The sequence below is a fragment of the Myotis brandtii genome, unplaced genomic scaffold (genome assembly GCF_000412655.1).
Source record: "Myotis brandtii unplaced genomic scaffold, ASM41265v1 scaffold17, whole genome shotgun sequence".
In the NCBI taxonomy this organism is placed as follows: Eukaryota; Metazoa; Chordata; class Mammalia; order Chiroptera; family Vespertilionidae; genus Myotis; species Myotis brandtii.
The window spans coordinates 127211-149313 of NW_005356259.1; the positions used below are offsets into that span (position 1 = coordinate 127211).

At 38.3% G+C, this 22103-nt stretch overlaps 1 protein-coding gene across 1 annotated transcript in view; it reads left to right on the forward strand.

Moving 5' to 3' along the window:
* The window catches only part of COG5 (component of oligomeric golgi complex 5), a gene marked incomplete at its 5' end in the record, with an annotated part of 187590 nt that overhangs the window by 125457 nt on the left and 40030 nt on the right, over positions 1–22103 (forward strand). Inside the window, 4 exons of the mRNA XM_005862867.2 lie at positions 2775–2979; positions 9361–9522; positions 11668–11767; positions 20487–20597. Coding sequence (XP_005862929.2) covers positions 2775–2979; positions 9361–9522; positions 11668–11767; positions 20487–20597 — 578 coding nt within the window. The remainder of the gene's footprint in view (positions 1–2774; positions 2980–9360; positions 9523–11667; positions 11768–20486; positions 20598–22103) is intronic.

The window sequence follows — 22103 nt, forward strand, 5'->3', positions numbered from 1 at the left end:
TTTATTTCAGAGAGGAAGAGAGAGGGAGAGAGAGAAACATCATTGATGAGAGAGAATCATTGATTGGCTGCCTCCTGCATGCCCCACACTGGGGATCGAGCCCACAACCCGGGCATGTGCCCTGACTGGGAATCAAATCGTGACCTCCTGTTTCATAGGTCGACACTCAACCACTGAGCCATGCTGGCCAGGCTTGCATTTCTCCTTTTTAAAAAAATTTTTCCCCTGAGTTAGAAACCTATTCAAATTGCCTTAATAAAACTAAAAACAAAACTAGAGATTTTCTCTTTAGTTACTATTTAATCTCTCCTCTTTTTATCCAAACTTCATCTTCATTTCCATACTGTTAATCTCTCAAGTAGGTGCACTATAGTTATCTTCCACCATTCTATTGAAATTGTCCTCATTAAAGTAAGCAGTGACCTACCTCTTAATTACCAAATCCAGTCATGCTTTTCAGTTCTTATCTTATGGGACCTATCTGGCTTGTGTAGTCAAAGAAACTACTGAGAAGAAGTATAATATTTTTAAGCAAAAATCTCTGATATTTCACATTCTGAGTGGTCTGTTACTACTAATAGCATTATTATTTTAGTAACTACCTTTGTGAGAACTCCAAAGTTAAGTTGTTTGTAAAGCAGCTGCCATTTATAAAGCACATACAGTCCCTGATGTGTACTATAGTACTTAAAATTATAGACACAAAATATTAAGAAAATTCAACCATCTGTAGAGTGAAGAGTCTATACAATGTAACAGATTGTCTAAGTAAGTAGTATTTTGGAAGAAAATATCTCAAGGGAAATTTTTCTAGCTAGGAACATGTTCTTTCTGATTATAAATGTTCATGTTTAGAAAAAGAAGATCTGGATATAATAAAATATAATCCAGGGATTTGACAAAAAATGAATGTACTTTATTCAAAAGATGAGGAGCCTGAACCTATCACAATGAAGATTCAAAATATTCCGTATATGAAATCTGCTGCTTTAATTATCTTTGGGTGATAGTTATTTCCAAGATGATTTCTAAGCTTTGTGTCTGTTAGTTTTCTGTCATAATTTCCAGATAATAATATTTATTCACCAACCTGATGCTTTTTCTGCATTTATTTATTATGATCACATGCTTTTCATCTTAGTTTGTTAATATGATGAATTGTAACCAGAACCAAGGTTTGACTGCCTGCCACTACGAAAACCAAACTCGTGAGACAGATGCTAGTGAAAAAGGAAAGGGGTTTATTGGAGTGCTAGCATCTTGAGAAGATGGGAGACTCTTGTCCAAAGCCCATCTTAGCATCTCAGTGCAAGCAGGGATTTTTATAGCGAGGGGGAGGAAACGCAGAACAAAGAGATCAGGAGGAGGGGCTGTGGACAGGCAGGCAGTATCCTTGCTGGTCCAGATACGGATCTTTAGTGTCAGTGTGCTTGAACTGGTGAGTTCTAGCCAAATTCCTGCAGTTGGGTAACCTCTGTCAACTGAAGACATGGTTAAGGCCATTTCTTATACAAGCAGAAACTGGAACTGCTGGTGCCTGCAATCTTCCTATATAATAAAAGCCTAGGTGGCATTGCGCGATGTCACAAGATGGCCGCCCCACGTCATCACAAGATGGCCACCTCCATGTTATCACAAGATGGCTGCCACAATATGGCCGGCAGGGGAGGGCAGTTGGGGGCGATCGGGCTGGCAGGAGAGGGCAGTTGGGGGCGATCGGGCTGGCAGGAGAGGGCAGTTGGGGGCGATCGGGCTGGCAGGGGAGGGCCATTGGGGTCGATCGGGCTGGCCTAAACCGGCCTTCGCACATCCTCCGAGGGGTCCCAGATTGGAGAGGGTGCAGGCCGACTGAGGGACATCCCCTTCCCTCTGTGCATGAATTTCACGCTCCAGGCCTCTAGCATATAATAAAAGGCTAATATGCAAATTGACCGAACAGCATAACGACCGGTAGGCTGCAGGGAGCAGGCCTAAGCTGTCAGTCAGACATCCTCCAAGGGCTCCTGGACTGCGAGAGGGCGCAGGCTGGGCTGAAGGACTGTCCCCCCATCCTCCCCCCCCCCCCCGACTGCACAAATTTCATGCACCAGGCCTCTAGTATGCTTATAAGGAAACTGTCAGTATAGGTCAGTTCCTTTTATCTGTTTGTTAGTACGTTTTATTCTAATTCCATTTCATGGTTTGTCAGAGTTGTATAAACTTTTATTCCCTGTTACAGAGTCACACTGATTGATATTAGAGTTCTTAGGATAAATCCCTCTTGGTCATAATATATTATTCTTTTTATATATTCATGGACTAGATTTGCTGAATTTAAAAAAAAATCCTCACCCAATAATATTTTTCTATTGATTTTTAGAGAGTGGAAGGGGGTGGGGGGCGGTGTGGAGAGAAAAACATTGATATGAGAGAGACACACCAATTGTTTGTCTCCCGCATGGGCCGTGACCTGTGCCCGGGATCAAGCCTGCAAACAAAGTATGTGCTCTTGACTGAGAATTGAACCCACAACCCTTTGGTCTGCAGGCTGATGCTCTAAACCCTGAGCCAAGTTGGCCAGGGTCGCATTATTTTATTTATTTTAAATTGCATTTATTGAGGTTACATTGGTTAATAAAACTATACCAGAATTATTTAAATGGCCTCTTTGGAATACACCTTTGGTTTGACCTGTATTGTAAGCTGTTTGTCCCATCATCTTCATATACAAAAGAAACTTCTAGCTACATTTTGTTTTGTCATTTATCTAATGCATTTATTGTTTTGCTTGGCAGCTTCTATGTTTTTGAAACAGGCATTTGAAGGAGAATACCCTAAATTATTGCGTCTTTATAATGACTTATGGAAGCGTCTTCAACAATACAGCCAAAATATTCAAGGAAAATTTAATGCAAGTGGAACCACAGACCTCTATGTTGACTTACAACACATGGAAGATGATACACAAGACATATTCATACCAAAAAAGCCAGATTATGAGTATGTTTGTTTAATCAAACCTGTTTGTTGGCATGTTAAGATTTTGTCTTAATCTTATGCTGGAATAGGTTCCCTGGTAGGGAAAAATTGAACATATGCAAAATTAAACCTGAAAATCTCTTAGATCACTCCTGTTTAGGAGCCACATTGGAAAACAACATACATCTCGAGTTTAGAGCAGCCACCTTTTCCTCCTATGTTGAAAAAGAGTATTATTTTAAAATTTTTATTTGCGTACCAAATCAATTGATTTGCACACCTTTAAACACTAGAATCATATTTATAGTGAGGAGGCTGACTCAGATAACAGATTGTTATCACCTACCTTGTAAGAAAAATGTTGGATTTTTCACGGGTGATTTTAAATGTTTGTTTTTTTCACTTAAAAAAAATACTATGGTTGAATTATATCTTGGTCAGAGACACATAACTGGGTTACAGGTTTGATTTCCAGTTCCAGTTGGGGTGCGTGCAGGCAACCAATTGATGTGACCCTCTCACATCGATGTTTCTCTCTCTCCTTCCACTTTCCCTCCCTCCCACTCTAAAAATCAGTTGAAAGAAAATCTTCGGATGAGGATTAACAACAATAACAAAAAAAATACAGTTTAGAGGGCAAGCCAATAAATTAGATTTGAGAGGAAAAGAACCAGGGATATACTTGAACAAGTTTGGGAGAAGACTGTTAAGAAGGGAAGACGTTTCTTTCATGGAATAGTGCTGAATTTACTTTTGAAACTGTTGAATTGAAGATGCAAATAGAGTTGTTGAAAAGGTAGTTGAATGTGAATCAAGGCTAGAAATACATATTTGGGAGTCATCATTATAACCATTTTTAAAAATCATGGAATTGGAGGAGATTGCATAGGGAAGATATATATAAAGGTAAACGAGAACTCTGGCCCAAAACAGGTTCTCCAAAATTCATAGATTGGCCAGAGGGATGGCGGCTAAGCAAGAAAATGATTATAGAGGAGAAAAACTCACAGTAGTGTGGGACCCCAAAGAATGAATTTCATTTAACTTTAAGGAAGATCAGTTAACTGTGTCATATACTACAGAAAAGTTGAAGATGAGGACTGATAATTGATTTCTTAACATAGCAAAATAAAGGTTTTGGAGGCCTAGATGTGGAATGGTAGATACAGAAGCATCATTAGAATTGATTAATGACACAATAGGAGAAGATCGACTTCTGAGTGGTTAGTACTCCACTGACCCACTCTCCAGTGAAACTGGTTAGGACTAAAAATAACAATGTAAAACCTCTGGAAATGGTCCTAAAAGCAAACAGCAAATGACAAATCATTTACTCGAAATCTATGAAAATTCAGTAAGAAAGAATTTATTGAAGAGCCTGTGATATTTGAGCCAAAACTGTTTCCCATCTCAGCAAGGCACACACTCTACTTGAGACTGCAGCAACAAAGAACAAAAGGCTCCCTTTGCCCTGTCAACTTGATAAACTTCCAGATCTTTGGAGAATTTTTATAAGAGTTTATTTGAGCCAAATTGATAATTGATAACATATGCCAGGAAACAAGATCTCAAATGCTCTAGAGAATAACAGATTGACAGTTTCTTTTATGCATTTGAAATTAAGGAGGGGATGTAAGGAGGATTGGAGAAAGTAGGGTGGGCATTAGATTACAGGATAGTTAATGAGATTATGTGCTCTCTTGAGGGTTGATACCTCCTTTTGAGGGGTGCTACTTCTGGTATTTCAGAAATGTGTTAACCTAGAAAAATGGACAGGGCTGGTTTAAAATGTTTCCCCAAAGAAGTTATAGGCCTAAGGCATGAATACTCACCATGACCAGCCTAATTAGGAATTAATGATCAGAGTACTCTGTGAGATTACTTTCCATAGAAGTTCTTTTTTTCATCTACAGCCCCCACCTCCCAATTGCAGGGCTCATCCTGCTAACAGCTTCCCATAGCTGAGGCCAGTTTCAGGCAAATGAGATCAAGAAGTGTGCCCAGCCCTAACCTGTTTGGCTCAGTGGACAGAGCATCAGCCTGCGGACTCAAGGGTCCCAGGTTCTATTCCGGTCAAGGGCATGTACCTTGGTTGCGGGCACATACCCAGTAGGGAATGTGCAGGAGGCAGCTGATCGATGTTTCTCTCGCATCGATGTTTCTAACTCTCTATCCCTCTCCCTTCCTCTCTGTAAAAAATCAATAAAATATATTATTAAAAAAAAAAAAAAGAAGTGTGCCCAAGCACCACTCAAGGAGTGGCAACTCTACCTTATTGTGGTACCATGAAAATACTGGAGTCTTAATAAACCTTCCCCTGGCTTTTGAAATAGTGGTTCGTGCCAGGAAATGTAGGCTAAGAGGACCTCAGGATGCTTCCCTGCTTCACTAGAGTAAGGTGTTACTTGAGACTTTTTCTTAAGACAGTTTAATGCTGTCCAGAATCTGATGTCTTAAGGGCTTAATGATTAAGGGAGTGGATGGATAGAAAGGAGAAAGTGTCATGTTAAAGAAATGGAGTTTCTGCGCAGTTACAGATTTTATTGAAAAGCTAGAGGCCCAGTGCACGAAATTCATGCACTGGAGGAGGAGGTGTCCCTCAGCCCAGCCTGCACCCTCTCTAATCTGGAACTCCTCGGGGGATGTCCGACTGCTGGTTTGGGCCCGATCCAACAGGGATTGGTCCTAATCGGGCAGTCGAACATCCCTCTCACAATTCGGGACTACTGGCTCCCAACTGCTCACCTGCCTACCTTCCTGATTGCCCCTAACCACTCCCCTGCCAGTCTGACCGACACCTAACTGCTCCCCTGCTGGCCCGATTTCCCCAACTTCCCTCCCCTGCTGGCCTGATCGCCCCCAACTGCCCTCCCCTGCTGGCTTGGTTGCCCCTAATTGCCCTCCCCTGCAGGCCTGGTTGCCTCTAACTGCTCTCCCTTATTAGCCTGGTTCCCCCCAACTGACCACCCCCCCAGGCCTGGAGCAGGCCTGGTCCCTCCCAACTGCCCTCCCTCCCCTGCAGGCCCAATTGCCCCCAACTGCCCTCCCCTGCCGGCCATCTTGTAACCACATGTTGGCAGCCATCTTAGGGTGTGATGGTCAATTTGCATATTATCTCTTTATTATATATAAAATAATATAACATTTATATTATCTAGGAAGCTCTGTAAACTCCAAGTAGGATTAATTCAGAAAGACCACAATAGACAGGTCTATTCCATACTTAACTCATTTAAATTTTATTTATTTATTTATTTAGTATCACTTTCATTAGCATGTAAACTTTGAGGACAGAATTTTTGAACTGACTTCACAGCTACATTTCCTACATTTAGGAAGTCCCTGACAAATTGTGAAGACTTAATAGTATTTGTAGGAGGGAGGGAAATAGAGGAGAGTAGGAGTGTGGAAAAGTTCTCAAGCTTAGAGATCTTAGAGTTGCAGCAGATCAAAATGTTGGCTCAGACATAAGGAAGCTCCATAGTAGAGGTAAAATAAAGGTAGATAGATTCCTGGCACAGAACAGAAATAAGTGAAAAAAGTTACCTGTTTGACATTGTAGCCTCCAAGGATCCTTAGAGCATTGGAGAGCAGGAAGAGTGTTAGGGCTAACATTTCTGTGGAAGAGGGAAGATGCTTTTTTTTTTTTTTTTAAATTGGGCTGACATTGGTTTATAGAATTAGAGGCTTCGGGTGTACAATTCTACAATAAAGTACTTCATCTTGTATGTTGTATATTGCATTGTGTTGGGGAAGACATTTCTTAAGGTTAATAAATGACAGAAGGAAAAACAGAAGACATTTAAAGAGATGTCATAGACTTCAGTATAGGATTACTTCTAACAGATTTAGGCACTAGTTCTTCACTTTTCCCATTGTGGTCTTTCTGTCTTCATCTGTTATACTTTACCTGCATATTTCTTTTTTTTCATCCTTACCTGAGGATATTTTCTCCCATTACTTTTCAGAAAGAGTGAAAGGGAGAGGACAGAGAGAGAAACATCAATGTGAAAGAGACACATCGACTGGTTGCCTCCTGCACGCACCCCGACCAGGTGTTAGGGAGTGAACTGCAACACAGGCATGTGCCCTTGACCAGTAATCGAACCTGCGACCCTTTGGTGTCGGGGGCAACTCCAACCAGTAAGCAACACTGGTCAGGGCAGCCTGCATATTTCCTTACTAGAGTGTTAAGCATTTTAAATCTGTATCTTCCCAGCACTTAAAAAGGGCCTGGTACACGGTATTCCCAGTAAATATGTGTCGAGTGAAATACTTACTGAATGAGAAAGTATCAAGTGATAACCATGGAATTATGACACAGAGCCAAGAGCATTCTGACATCTAGGTCTTATCAGTTGTTCAGAAAGAGTGGGAAAGGAGAAAGCCAGGCTTTGTATACATGAAGGAGCAGGTCATTTGTTTTCAAGGTTAATATTTAGGATGAAGGGGGATTTATTTAAGAAAAAGAAAAAGACAGTGGCAGGGCAAAAGAGAATGGTAGGGCTGGTAAAAGGGTCATAAACAGGGATGATGTGAGAAGTTAAGGAATTAATTATAGGAGTAAGAAAGCAGACAGAAATAATGGTTATAAACATTTGATAATAATTGTCAGAGGAAAACTCTAAGACTCAATAATTGGACTGCTAAATGAAAATCAACACAAATAATTGAAGGCATAGGAAGAGTACAGAGGAAAAGAAGTGTTTAATAGGTTACATTTTCATTTGTGAAGAATATTGTAAAACAAATTAGCTTAGAACTCCAGTGGGGAGTATTTATGTGATTGTAGGACATTAACAAATACTTTTTATTTTCTCCTCATTCTTATTAGTAACAGTTTGGGCATGGGAAGGCAGATAAAAACCTAGACCTGTATGTATACTTCTCTGCCAGTCAGTGAGCTTTATGGGAGGTGCCAGCTATGGGTGAAAAGGATTGAGCGAGTGCAGCAATTTTCAACCAGTGTACCGCAAGATTTTTTAATTTTTCATTTTTTTAAGGAAACCTCTAGAGTCTTTTCTTTTTTTAAATTTTACTTATGATTTTAGAGAGAGAGAGAGAGAGAGAGAGAGAGAGAGAGATTGAGATTAACTTGTTGTTCCACTTATTTATGCATTCATTGGTTGATTCCTGTATGTTTCCTAACCTGGGATCAAACCTGCAACTTTGACATATCGAACCACACTAACCACTGAGTACCCAGCCAGGGCAACTGCAAGAATTTTTTTTTTTAATTCTTTATTAGTTAAGGTATTACAAATGTGTCCTTATCCCCCCCATGCAAGAATTTTTAAAACATGCAGTACCTGACTATTTAGTCAGGGACACTTACCTCTTTTTCCTTAGATTGTCAAATAAAAAAGTGACAACAGCTCACACAAAATAACTGTCCGGTGACAATGCCCTGTCTTGAACCATAAATATATAAGTCATATAATAGAGTTGCATCTTATTGGTCATGTTGCATAATAAGTTTGCATCTGATTGGTTAGTTCTTGGTACCATAAATCCTTATATATAAGTACTAGAGGCCCAGTGCACGAAATTCATGCACAGGAGTGGGTGGGGGTCCCTCAGCCCAGCCTGCACCCTCTCGCAATCTGGGATCGCTGGCTCTTAACTGCTGGCATGCCTGCCTGCCTGATCTCCCCTAACCACTTGCCTGCCTGCCTGATCGCCCCTAACCACTCGCCTGCCTGCCTGATCGCCTCCAACTGCCTCTGCTTCAGCCCCCGCCGCTGCGGCTTTGTCCAGAAGGACGTCCGAAATGATGACTGGAAGGTCATTTGGCTGTCCGGTCTAATTAGCATATTACACTTTTATTATTATAGATAGGCATCTGATATTTTTTAAAGTCACTTTGGAACAAAAAGTGCAGGTAATTATTATTATTATTATTATTATTATTATTATTATTCTTTTTTATAAATCAATAAAAGTTATACCTCTGTTTTTTTCAGAATAGGAAAAACAATATATATTGGTGTGCTGCAGAATTTAGTAATTAGTTCATGTGTGCCATGAGAAGAAAAAGGTTGAAAATCACAGCTAGTGGAACAGGTCTCTGCAGACATGACACTGTGTAAAGATAGGATTTGCTAAGTAAAGGCATAGCCCCATTAGAAATTAAGAAGATTTTACAGTGTTAGTCTTTGAGTTTCAAGTGACAGACTTACTTCAGTAGGTATTGGTGTATGTTATATTACATTTATACCTAGGATTTATGTATAAATTAAAATATTTAGTCCTAATAAATGTTTAATTATGAAATGTATTTCTATTTATATTTAAACAAAATTTTTTCTTTTTCTGCATGTAGAGTTACATTTTATTTAGATTTGCTTTTTAAGAAAGGCACTTGCAGCCTAAGTTCATTTTTAATACATTTTGTTTCCACAGTCCAGAAAAGGCTTTAAAAGACTCAATACAGCCCTATGAGGCTGCTTATCTATCGAAGTCCTTATCTCGACTCTTTGACCCTATCAACTTGGTTTTCCCCCCTGGTGGTCGTAATCCTCCTTCTTCAGATGAACTGGAAGGTATTATTAAAACTATAGCAAGGTATGTATTTTTAATATAATGGCATGTTATTAAAATGCCTGCCATGTTTATTAGTCATGTATGAAAGCAATATATTTTAACTTATCTTAAATTATTTAAGTAACTAGTGGCCCAGTGCACGGATTTGTGCACATTGAAATGAAATGAATTAGAAGAAATATTTTAATCACTATTCACCCTTTCTCTATAATAGAAGTGTCAACCAAATTTACTATCAACAATGACAGATCGAAACACACGCGTGCGATTGGCACCAGCAATAGCTTTATATGTATCGCAAGTCAATGTTTATTTTTAAATTGCCAGTGCGTGTCATATGTACTGGCCAGTTGGATGGATGGACAGATGGACAGTCACTTAGCCTTTTATATACATAGATTAGTCCTGCAGTTATATCGAGTTTTGATATAAGTAGTGAATGAGTGCACATAAAGTACTTCAGATTCCAATTAATGAAACCATTTTTTAAATACTGTAAAAAAATAGTCTATTCTAATTATTCTGTACCTTGTCAATGATGCAAATTCTTTATGCTATAGTAAATTTCTACTATTACACAGGAAAGTATAGGAATAATTTTATAAATTGAGAAGCTAAACCATAGAGATTAAGTTTCTTTTCTTAAATTCACAAAGTATTTCATGGTATAGGCAGGATTATAATCCTCACTAGCTTGCTTGTGTTTGCTATTTTAAGCTTTCTAAGTGAATGTGGCAGCTTTTAAAATTCCCAAAAGGGAAGGTAGCCTAGCAGAGGTGCCACCTGAATGCTAGCAGACAATGTAATTATAATGTTGCCTTCAGAAATTTACAGTTGACCCAGATTAATTTGCAACTGCAACTATCTCAGTTCCCATAATAGCTAACAAATTGTCATAACAGTAGGTTTTTACATTTGTAGATGAACACTTTGAGGAGTAAAATAATAGTTAACCAATATAGGATGATGGTATAGAAATGTCTAGATTCTTTTAGACTACACATTTGATGACAGTAATTCTGAGGTATGTGAGAATAAGACTAAAAAGCCACAGGTATAATTTACATAAGCATCTCTCCAGGTACAAATATACCTATAAAGTATCTACATTGCCAGCATTTTTATCCCAAATCTCTCCACACTTACCATGACTTTCCAAAGTCCTGACTCTAGGTTTTTTTTACCCCAATGTATTTGTTATCTGTGTAGCATGGTAGTGACAAAAACAGTCCTGGCTTCAGCTTGGTCTCTTTGACCTGCTTATGGAAATATTAAAGGAGCAGCTTCCCCCTTCCTCTATGCAGCTTGACAATGCTGTAATCAAATATAATGTGGAGCTTACAGAAGCATACTTATGCCATTGTTTAAAAATGAACATTAAAGACATTATGTCTCACTATTGTATGAAAAGGCATTTCTGTCACACATAGTATGTACTAGTGTTATTTCAAAGTCCTTCATTTTTTTTTATATAGAGAATCTGGTGCCAAATTTATTCTGCTATTTCAGATACAATAATTACTTCTCCTGGTTTCTGCCTCTATATGGGTTTTCATGCAATTTTTAGCTCCTGGTATTTTCACTTTTTTTTTTTTGGTTGATAGCTCAGATGTCCCAATTAATTCAATGTTAAAGTTGAAAATAAACATACTTTAATAATTCAAAATTTAATTCTTTCAATGCTTTTGATATAGTTACAGAACCACACAAAATAGCATGAATTGGCATAATTTTTAGAAACTGAGTATCTTAATGTATCTCCTGTAATTTATACTTTTAGCCCATGTCCTTCCAAGGTCATCATTTCTATTCAAGAGCTGTCATTTCCTTGCAGATGTCTCTGATATGCAGTGTCTCTAATTGCACTTATCAGTATTCACAAGAGTGCTACTTTTAAAATCTGTACACAATTTACTCTCATAATCACTGCCTAAACCCACAGTGGTATGCTTTCATTAATGAGAAACTGGTCATTAACCAAGCCATCTCAAAGCACTTTTTTTCTAATGCTGAATTTAGGAGGGAAATTGAAACAATGCAATTCTTGCAATCAATGAAATCTATAAAAAGAATTACTATATCGCTTGTTGGTTTTAGGTTTATATGTTGTTCTTTACTTTGCTCATGAACAGTGCTGCTAATAAAGTCTGCTCTTGTTTTCTCCAGTGAACTAAATGTAGCTGCTGTTGATGCAAACCTCACATTAGCTGTGTCAAAAAACGTGGCCAAGACCATCCAGTTATATGGTGTAAAATCAGAACAGCTAGTAAGTGATATCCCTTCTATAAACTTTCATGATTTTGTTTAAAATTACTAATTATACAATACTGGACTAATAATTAATATTGAATTGACTGAAAATTTTATTTACTTTAGTGAACTTTTGAAACTTTCTGGTGAATTTAAACCAGAAAAAAGGTTGCATTTATTAAAAAATGGCTATTCTACCATAGTTATACTTTCAGCTGTTTGCATGTATTTAAAGCAATAGCTATGTAATGGAATCATAATCTTAATTCTATACATTAATATTTTAAAGTTAGGCACACATTTAACTAGTATATATGGGTCCTCACTGAAATCTAAACACCAAGGCTTTAGTATATATTTAACTGCCGTTTATGAACTAATTTTAGAGAATGTGCCAAATCTGACATCACACCTGTCTTTATAGGGTAGTCAGCCATATCTTTTAGCCTCTCTGACTGCTCCTAATTGAAATGTCAGAAAATAAAGTAATCTGGTTTTACCTGTGTCCTAGTAGTTCCAGTTGGTGCTGGAATAATTTTTAGGTAGGTTGATAACAAATTGAACTGAAGGAATTTGTATGAAATGATCCTTGTTGATAACAGTCATATCATGAGGCTTCCTACCTTTATTAGGATGGTCACATTTTGTTTGCATATTAATATGGTACTATTTTCCATTCAATTGTTCTTGTAGCCTTGGCAAATAAATTAGAAGCCTCTTTTTCTAAACTTTGTTTCTTGAAAACTGGCCCTATAGAGATAATCAAAGCTCTTTGTAGGTAATTCGATGACTAATTTTTCTCTCAAGGGTGTTTTTATAGAAGCTTTATTATGATGTTTATTGCTTGTTTTATTTCTAGAAATGAAATTCAGTACTATATCTAATAGAGTTTAGGGTAATTACTGAAATGTGCGAAAGATAATCCTTATGAGATGATTTCACCTAAGAACAACATTAGAAGGAAGAGCCAGCATTACTAGGAAATATTTTACATTTTTTCCAGCAGGAGGAAGCAGTGGTAATGGTAACTTGTGACTTCAGTTAAGGCAATAATGGCAAAAGGAATTGACAAAATAAAAATAAATCGACAAACATCTGATTAAATTTATACTGTTGGTCAAATAATCTGTGACCCTAAATTACTCATGGCTACCAAACCTACTGTGCTAAAGGTTAACAGAAACTTGTTGACTTAAGTGGCCCTGGCCAGGTAGCTTAGTTGGCTAGAGTGTCATCCTGATACACCAACGTTGTGGATTTGATCCCCAGTCAGGGTACATACACAAATCAATAAACAAGTGGAACAACAAATTGATGTTTCTCTCTCTCTCCTCTTCCTTACTCTCTAAAATCAATCAATTTTTTTTAATGCTCCTTAAACTTTTTAAAATGAAATTTTCTTTTTCTTTTTTTTTAAATATATTTTTATTGATTTCAGAGAGGAAGGGAGAGGGAGAGAGATAGAAACATCATTGATGAGAGAGAATCATGGATTGGCTGCCTCCTGCACTCCCCCAGGTGGGGATTGAGCCTGTGACTCAGGCATGTGCCCTTGATCAGAATCGAACCCTGGACCCTTCCATCCGCAGGCCGACGCTCTATCCACTGACCCAAATGGGCTAGGGCCAGGATTATTTTTTAATAGTACACGTATGAAGGCATCACAGGGGAAAAAAGTGAATATCAATAAAGGAATGAGATTTAAGAGTTTATATACCACTTTTTTAAAAAATAAAAAACCTCACCTGAGTATATATTTATTGATTTTAAAGAGAGAGGAAGGGAGAGAAAGAGAAACATCAATGTGAGAGAGAAACATTGATCAGTTGCCTCCCGTACACACTCCAACTGAAACCCCACAACCGTTTTGGTGTACGGGACAACACTCCAACCAACTGAGCCACCTGGCCTGGGCTATAATAGAGGGAGAGAAGAGGGGGTGGAACATAGGCTACTTAGGGGAGAGCATATTGTTGTTAGAAAGGATGAATGGACTCTTAGAAAAATAGATGGAAATATAATAGTTTGTATGGGTGTGATGTTTACTTCTAGTTTTCTCTCCTGTGAAACTGAGTCAGTCTTTCCTGGTGAAACTCCTCCTGGGAAGATACACGACAATTGAGTTCCTTTTGGAGGATCTGCCTTTAGGTAGAGAGATGAATGCACAGAAAGCCTCTCTCTGCATTTGCTGTTTTTCAAGTACTTTCTGCTCAAAATAATCAGTATACCAAAACAGCATATTCTTTTTAGTTGACTTTATTGTGATGACATTGGTTAACAAAACCATACAGATTTCAAATACATAATTCAAAAGAACATCCTCTGCATACTGCATCATGCACTCATCGGCCAAAGTAAAGACTCTTTCCATCCCCATTTATCCCCCCTCTTCCACCTTCCCCCACGCCTTTCCCTCTGGCTATCACCGTACTAGTGTGAGTGTGTGTGTGTGTGTGTGTGTGTGTGTGTGTGTGTGTGATGTGTGTAGTTTTTTTCTTAATCTCTTCACCTTTTTTTCACTCAGTCCCTCAGCCCCCTTCCCCTCCTAACAGCTGTAAGTCTGTTCTATGTGTCCTTGCTTCTGTTTCTACTTTATTTGTTAAATTATTTTTTTAAAATATATTTTATTGATTTTTTTTTACAGAGAGGAAGGGAGAGGGATAGAGAGTTAGAAACATCGATGAGAGGGAAACATCGATCAGCCACCTCCTGCACACCCCCTACTGGGGATGTGCCCGCAACCAAGGTACATGCCCTTGACTGGAATCGATCCTGGGACCCCTGAGTCCGCAGGCCGACGCTCTATCCAGTGAGCCAAACTGGTTAGGGCTTGTTCAATTATTTTATTCATTAATTCTACATATAAGTGAGATCATATGGTAATTAAATTGTCTTTCTCTGGCTGGCTTATTTCAATTACCATAATATTCTCCAAGTCCATCCATGCTGTCGAAAAAGATATGATTTCTTTATTTTTTACAGCCGAATAGTATTCCATTATGTAAATGTACCACAGCTTTTTTATCCACTCATCTACTGATGTGTACTTAGGCTGTTTCCAAATCTTGGCTATTGTAAATAATGCTATAATGAACATATGGATGCACATGTTCTTTCAAATTAGTGTTTTGGGCTTCTTCAGATATATTCCCAGAAGTGGAATCACTGGGTCAAAAAGCAGTTACCTTTATACTGTTTTCCATGGTAGTTGCAACAATTTGCATTCCCACCAACAGTGCACAAAGGTTCCCTTTTTTCCATATTCTTAGTTCAGCAACCACCCACATCTCCCCTGTTTAAACATTGAAGAATTTCTTAAAATAAACTAACCAAAACTAACGATAATATGCTATATATTTTGGAAATTTAGAGGAAATAAAAGGATATGTGTGTGTTTGTGTATATAAGACATCTTTTCTTGGATGTAGATTTATTCTTTTTACTTTTGTTAATTCACAACATATGTAAGCACTGTCTTTGCTGAGAACCCTATTTAGTTGGGAAATTGGGAGCGGGCCTAAGCCGTCAGTCAGACAATCGGGGGATGGTGCCGGCAGGCAAGCAGCCAGCCCTTCCCCCATCGCCCACCGAGGGTCACTGCCGCCCTTTGATCACTGTCCCCTCCCTCTGCCTGCTGGCACCCGCCTTGGCTGGCCTGGAGCCACCCGCTTGCCAGCCCTGCCCCCCGCTGACCAGGGGCCAGACAGTCAACTGGTTGACCAGTTGCTATGACATGCACTGACCACCAGGGGGCAGATGCTCCAACTGGTAGGTTAGCTTGCTGCTGAGATCTGGCCGATTGGGACTGAGCAAGATGGGAAGGGAGAGAGAGAGAGAGAGATATGACCTGGAGCCCTCCTGCGGTTGCTCCCCAGCTGGCCAGCCTCCCGCATCCCTCCCTGGCCCCAATCGTGCACCTGTGGTGTCCCTCAGCCTGTCTTGTGCCCTCTTGCAATCTGGGACCCCTCAGAGGATATCAGAGAGCCAGTTTCAGCCCAATCTCGCAGGCCAAGCCGAGGGACCCCACTGGGGCACGAATTTGTGCACTGGGCCTCTAGTACTTTATAATCTTGTAAACATTTCTATGTGCTGATTTGGAGAAGTCTCTAAGATATATTATTAGGCTAAAAAAAGAAGGTGAAAATAGTGCATGTAGTTGTCCCACCTGTAAGGAAAAAATAGATATATAAAGGTTTCATGCTTTTTCTTCTTTTTTTTTCTTTTTTCCAGAAGGTCACAAGACACCATTAGTGTATAATTGTGGACATTAGGTCTAAGGATGGGGAGAGAGAACTTTTGTTTTTCATTTTATGCCTTGAATTCAGTTATTTATATTTCAGTTTTTACCATATGCAAGTTTTTAACAGAAAAAATATTTTAATTAGTACTCAAAGAGACTGATCACACTGAATGGGGCAAAGGAAGCAGGTACAAGTGGCTTTTAAGAAGGAGGCAGGTGCAAATGTCTTTCAACAGAAGTCTGGTAGCTGTTGAAGTAATCTGTGTTCTGGACTTTAATTTACACCATCATAAAGTAGTACCTTCAGCCCAAAGCCTCTTTTTCTCAGGACTGTTTCTTCAGCTTTGCTTATATCCCTGGATTCCTAAATTCATTGTTTTTTCTTTCCTAGAATTCCTGTATCCAATCCAATATACTTGAGCCTATGACCATAACTCTACATCATTCCAGCCATTGCAAGATATAGGAAGGGCTTAGGCCTTCACTCTGGGTCAGAGGGAAGCCATTTATTGGTGGGTGTAACAAAGAAGGAGGAAATCTAACTTAAAAGGAAGGATTGAATAACAAGAAGTAACAGTAAACACAAATAATTGGTAGACATGTAGATAAATCTAAGCCTTAATTGCATAAAATAAGAAATAATAGTGACTGATTTGGGACATATAAACAAGATAGACTTAAAATACAACTCCACATTAAAGTTTAGAGTGGAGAACAGATAATGAATTTTGAAGCATTCTAAAATGCTTGTATGTGAAGAGTTTTTCTTTGATTAATAAATTAGTTATAGCATTCATTATTGAAAAATGGGACAGCTCATTATACCTAACAGTGAATAATAGTTCTTTCTTCCTCAAAGAATTAAAAATATGCATACTGGTGGCTCTAAATTTAATTAACAGGCCAGTGTTTAGGAGCTGGTGATTGGTTGTGGGTAGGTGGAAATTCCATCTGTTCAAAAGCATAAAGCCCTTGAAGAAAAATAAAGTAAAAGCTCTGTGATTCTTTCTTGGCAAATTGTGTTTGCCTTCCCCACCCTTTGTGGTTACCAAACCCCATGAGCCAGGTGGAGATTTTGACTTAAGGGACAGGAGCATAGAGATGTGAAGGAGGTTAATGAGTAAAGTAAGTTGATAAAAGCTCTTTGTAACAGAAATACAAGATTATGAGCAATACAGCTTTGAATTACAAAGCTATATTTTATTCCTGTGTGCTGGTCTTGGTCATCTCTCATGTATAAACAAGATTTAATTTTGTTTCCAGCTTTTTGGTAACATGTTAACTATTCAAAAGGGAACCCATCTCAAGTTGTCATCTCTTTGATAACAGATTTTAAATTGTGAAGGTTTAGTCTGATGACAAGATGTAATGTCACCACTGAATCTGTTCAGTGATTGAATGAACCTGTTCTTGTTTTTATATACATAAATATGTAGTGAAACCTTTCCTTTTTTTAATCAAAAGTCAAATATTTGACAAATTCAACAGTCTGAAGTATAAATAAGAACCAAGAAGGAAATAAAAGCATCCTTGGGACTCTAGCTGGTTTGGCTCAGTGGATAGAGCATCAGCCTGCAGGCTAAAGGGTCCCGGGTTCAATTCTGGTCAAGGGCACATGCCAGGGTTGCAGGCTCAATCTCCAGTAGGGGGCGTGCAAGAGGCAGCGGATCAATGATTCTCTCTCATTATTGATGTTTCCATCTCTTTCTCCCTCTCCCTTCCTCTCTGAAATCAATAAAAATATATTAAAAAACAAAGCAAAATAAGCATCCTCAGAACTGCCAGAATTGATATCACAATGTCCATGCCCTAAAGCAGGGGTCTTCAAACTTTTTAAGCAGGGGGCCAGTTCACTGTCCCTCAGACCGTTGGAGGGCCGGACTATAGTTTAAAAAAAAACTATGAACAAATTCCTATGCACACTGCACATATCTTATTTTGAAGTAAAAAAACAAAACGGGAACAAATACAATATTTGTATTTGCATGTGGCCCGCAGGCCGTAGTTTGAGGACCCCTGGCCTAAAGTATACCCTTATTTCATAGGAAAGTCTCCCAGCTTTTGTGTGATTAGTTCTCTAGTTCCCATTTTAAAGCACATTAGACCAAGATAAGGGGAAATGAGAAGATCAGAAAGAGAAAACTGATACCTTAGCAATGTAAGAAGGCTCATAGCATCACCAAAATTTAAAGAAAAAGGAAACTCAGGAGTTTCCAAAGAGATGAGAGGAGGGGCAAGCAGCCATATATACCCTACTCAGCTCTGATAAAGTCACTTTTTTTGTTTCTAAGAGAAATTTTATTTAAAAAGTCACAGAGGTAAAAGAAGTGAGTGACAGAAGAAATGGGCTCAGGAAACAAGTTACAGAGGCAAAAGAAGGGGCCCTTGGAGCTAAGGAGAGGGACTGGAAAGGTGTGGGAGCGCTGCTGGGTCCTCAGTCCTCAGGCTTTTGAGGGTGGGGATTTTAGGGGAGGTCCCAAGGGAGGGTCTCCATAGAATATTCAGCAGCTTTCCAGGTGGGCCCTTTCAGGGCTGTGGTCTCCACTGGTAGGTTGGCGCCAGGGCAGGAGTCACTGGTCCTGAGGTCAGCCATGGCATCGCTCCTCTGGTTTTGCTGCTTTTCTGGGCCTGGAGCTGAAACACAACTGAGGCCTAGATTTTATCCCTGGGGTTAATGCTTAAGGGAGTGGTCCTGCCAGGGGTTGGTATGGGGGTCCTATGAGACTATTCTGCCCCTTGTTCCTCCTCTAAAGGTATCTACCACATGACTAGCAACAGGCCAGGGGGGGAAAGGTCAGGGGAGGGTCAGAACCACATGACCAGCAACATGGAAAGTGAGGGGGGCCAAATCGCATGACCGACATATGCTAGAGGAGGAAGGATGTCCTCGGGGGAGGTCCTTGTTATCTGTTTTACCCTCTGCTAAGCACCTGGGCCTTTCTGCCCTGGTGGCCTTCTGTACCTGGCCCATGGTCCTTGCTCTGCTCATGTCTGTCTAACTGCCTACCACATTACCCCCTCAAGGATCTTAGCTCTGAGTCACTTTTAAAACAAAGTAGGTAATAGCACAAAAACACTGGTCATTGTAACACTAGTGAACATATGCCGTAACCTCTGACACCACTAGCCATTGCCACTTCAATCTCTCAAGTGGCTTATTCAGGAGCCTTCCCCACCTTCATCATAGCCCAGAGCCCACATCTCCTGCTGTTTCATGGGAGCTCAGAGCTTTTATTAGTATTAGTTTACCATTTAGGGGTTAAACTGGATTTTGTAGGCTCTTCTGAGATTCCAACCATTAATTTTTCACCTAATTTCTGTAAGAAAACTGGCTTTTTTTGGCCCACCAACTACAAGTGGTTGTTTTAGAACACAACCTGATTGCAAGTTGGTGACTGTCCATAAGAAAAGGCTAAATAAATTACACTTATTTAACCTGATGTCAGAACCATTTGTTGACTTAATAGCCGTTATCATGGGTGGTAACTTCAACAAAGGATTATTCTCTTTATTTTAATTGCCATTTTTAAATGTTTTTAAAAGTTATTTTATTACCACAAGTAGAAATTTATCAAGTGAGAATTGAGTTTCATTTTGGAAATATATGTGTATATGTTTGTCAAAGGAAAGACAAACGAAAAAAAAAAGTATTTCTCTCACATTTTATTTGGCTCACTATTAGGAACACTCCTAAAAGGCCAGTTTTTCATATGTTTGAGTTATGCATCCACATTCATAGAGTTACTTGCACCATGTTTTATTTGTCCTGATCAGGTTTAATTTGCCTTTAAATAATAATTGTTATAGAGGAATGGATTAAAATATGATCAATTTGAGAATGATTTATATGTGGATTTTTTAAAAAATTGAATTATAATTGTTTTAGATTGATTCATAAAGCATTCCAGGTCCTGTTCCCTAAAACTCATTCATTTAGAAGTAAGTTAAAGGTCAGGAGGAGAAAGTTCTAATACCACTTCTACTGATCTTTCATACCATGATTATAATCTTAGGCAACTTCCTTTAAAATTATTTTTTAATTTATAAAAAATGAGAGTAATACCTCTTTTCACCACTCATTTCATTGGAATATTATGATGACTGTCAAATGTACATAGAATATAGGTTTATTTTTATTCCTTCCTCTCTTCCTTTATTTCTTCCTCCCTTCCTCCCCCCCTTCTTTCCTTGACAGTTGCCAGAAAGTATTCCCCAGGAATATATGCTGATGTATCAAAATAACAGCACATACTAGACTTTAGGTTCACACCCCCTCAGGAGTCCATCAGCTGTGATGTATTGATGTAGGCTGTTTCTCTTGTGCAAGGTTACCTCCATATCCATGGTGTTATCTCTACAGAGGTTCCTGCCGTGCTGAAAGTCCAAAGCTTGACCTGAATATTTCCAGTTACCATTTTGTCAGAGGGGCATTAATCCCACCCCCATCCCCACCTCCGCCATTATGGTAATTTCTTTTTGTGTTGAATTCTTACAGCTTTCCACACAAGGAGATGCAAGTCAGGTGATTGGGCCTCTTACGGAAGGGCAGAGGAGAAATGTGGCAGTAGTGAATTCACTGTTCAAATTGCACCAATCAGTAACAAAGGTAACCTTTATCTTTATGTTTTTGACTTAATTTCAAGTTTTTCTTTATTCTTGCCTCAAAGTTGGACAGTTTATGAATTATTTAATATTTTTTGCAAAATAATGCAATGAAAACATGATGACTGTAAAATAAACCGAGGAATTAAGTCTCTTTATACAGTCTTTTACCCTTGCCTTTATTTGTGTGACTTTTTATCTGTACATTTAGTTTAAAATACATGAACTATAGATTCTCAAGTTGGTTGTTATAATCCAGTTTATTGAACAAATAATGTAAGGATAAATTATCCATTCCATACCTATTAAAAAGCATAATATGATATCTTGTGAGTGGTAGTAACTTACAGCAAAGCTAATGACAGAGTAAGAACTCTAAGCCCTCCTTGTCAAAAGGTTCTATTTTTTCACAAAAAGAGTGAAGGAGCTGCATGAAAACTGTGAATTTTTATGATATAATCACTGATGGCTATATATATTCTTTTTGCCATTTTTTAAAGAAATTACTGAACTTTAACTTGTGTGCCTTCATATATATGTCTAAAATGAACTATATTCATAATTACTTAGGAAAGCACTTTCATCCCATCTTTGACTTTGAGTCACTTGTTTTTGCTATATAAAAATCATCTCATCTTCAAAGGTTTCAGTAGGTAGGGAGATAAGTGTTTAGAAGCCTGAAGGATGCTAAAGATTAGGTGATGTTCTTTAAAACTTGACCTTTCATATACTAGGTTGTATTTTAGAATAATTATGTGACTGTTATTCACTTACTAAACTTTTTAACAAGTCCTTTTATCAAGTAGGGGTTTCTAAAAATGTACATTTCACACACTAAGCAAAATATATTTTAAAGGGTTATTAGTGAATCTCGGAAAAGTAAATAATAAAACTAAATAAAAAGAATACGTGGCAGGGGTGGGCGGGAAGAGATTAACCAAAGAACTTGTATGCATATATGCATAACCCATGGGCACAGACAACAGTATGGTAAAGGGGGGAGGGTGTGGGCTATAAGGGGTCAATGGGGAAAAAAGGGGGACATCTGTAATATTTTCAACAATAAAGAATAAAAAATAAATGATGTATTTTCCATTTTCTTTAATTATTACTCTAAAGCACCACAAGCAATGAAGTGTTGTATTTATTTAGCCTGATTTAAATGCTTTTATTGAGACTTAGAATTTTTATAATGTTTGCATTGATTTATAAAAAAAATCTGACATTTGTATTTTATTTTCATTATTATTTTTAAAAAATTTTATAAGAGTTTATTTGAGCCAAACTGACAGCATTGATAGGAAGCAAAATCTCAAATGCTCTGACATTGTATTTTAAAGACTGTTTAAAATTACAGTCAACCTAGAAGAGTGAAAATTTTTAAAGAAATACATAAATATGGCTTTAGACCCACCTTTTCAAGTTATAACTTTATCATTAAAATCTATGTAGAGTGAGTAATAGAAACTAGCTCCTCTTAAGGTTTGATTATTTGAAGTATATATTTGCT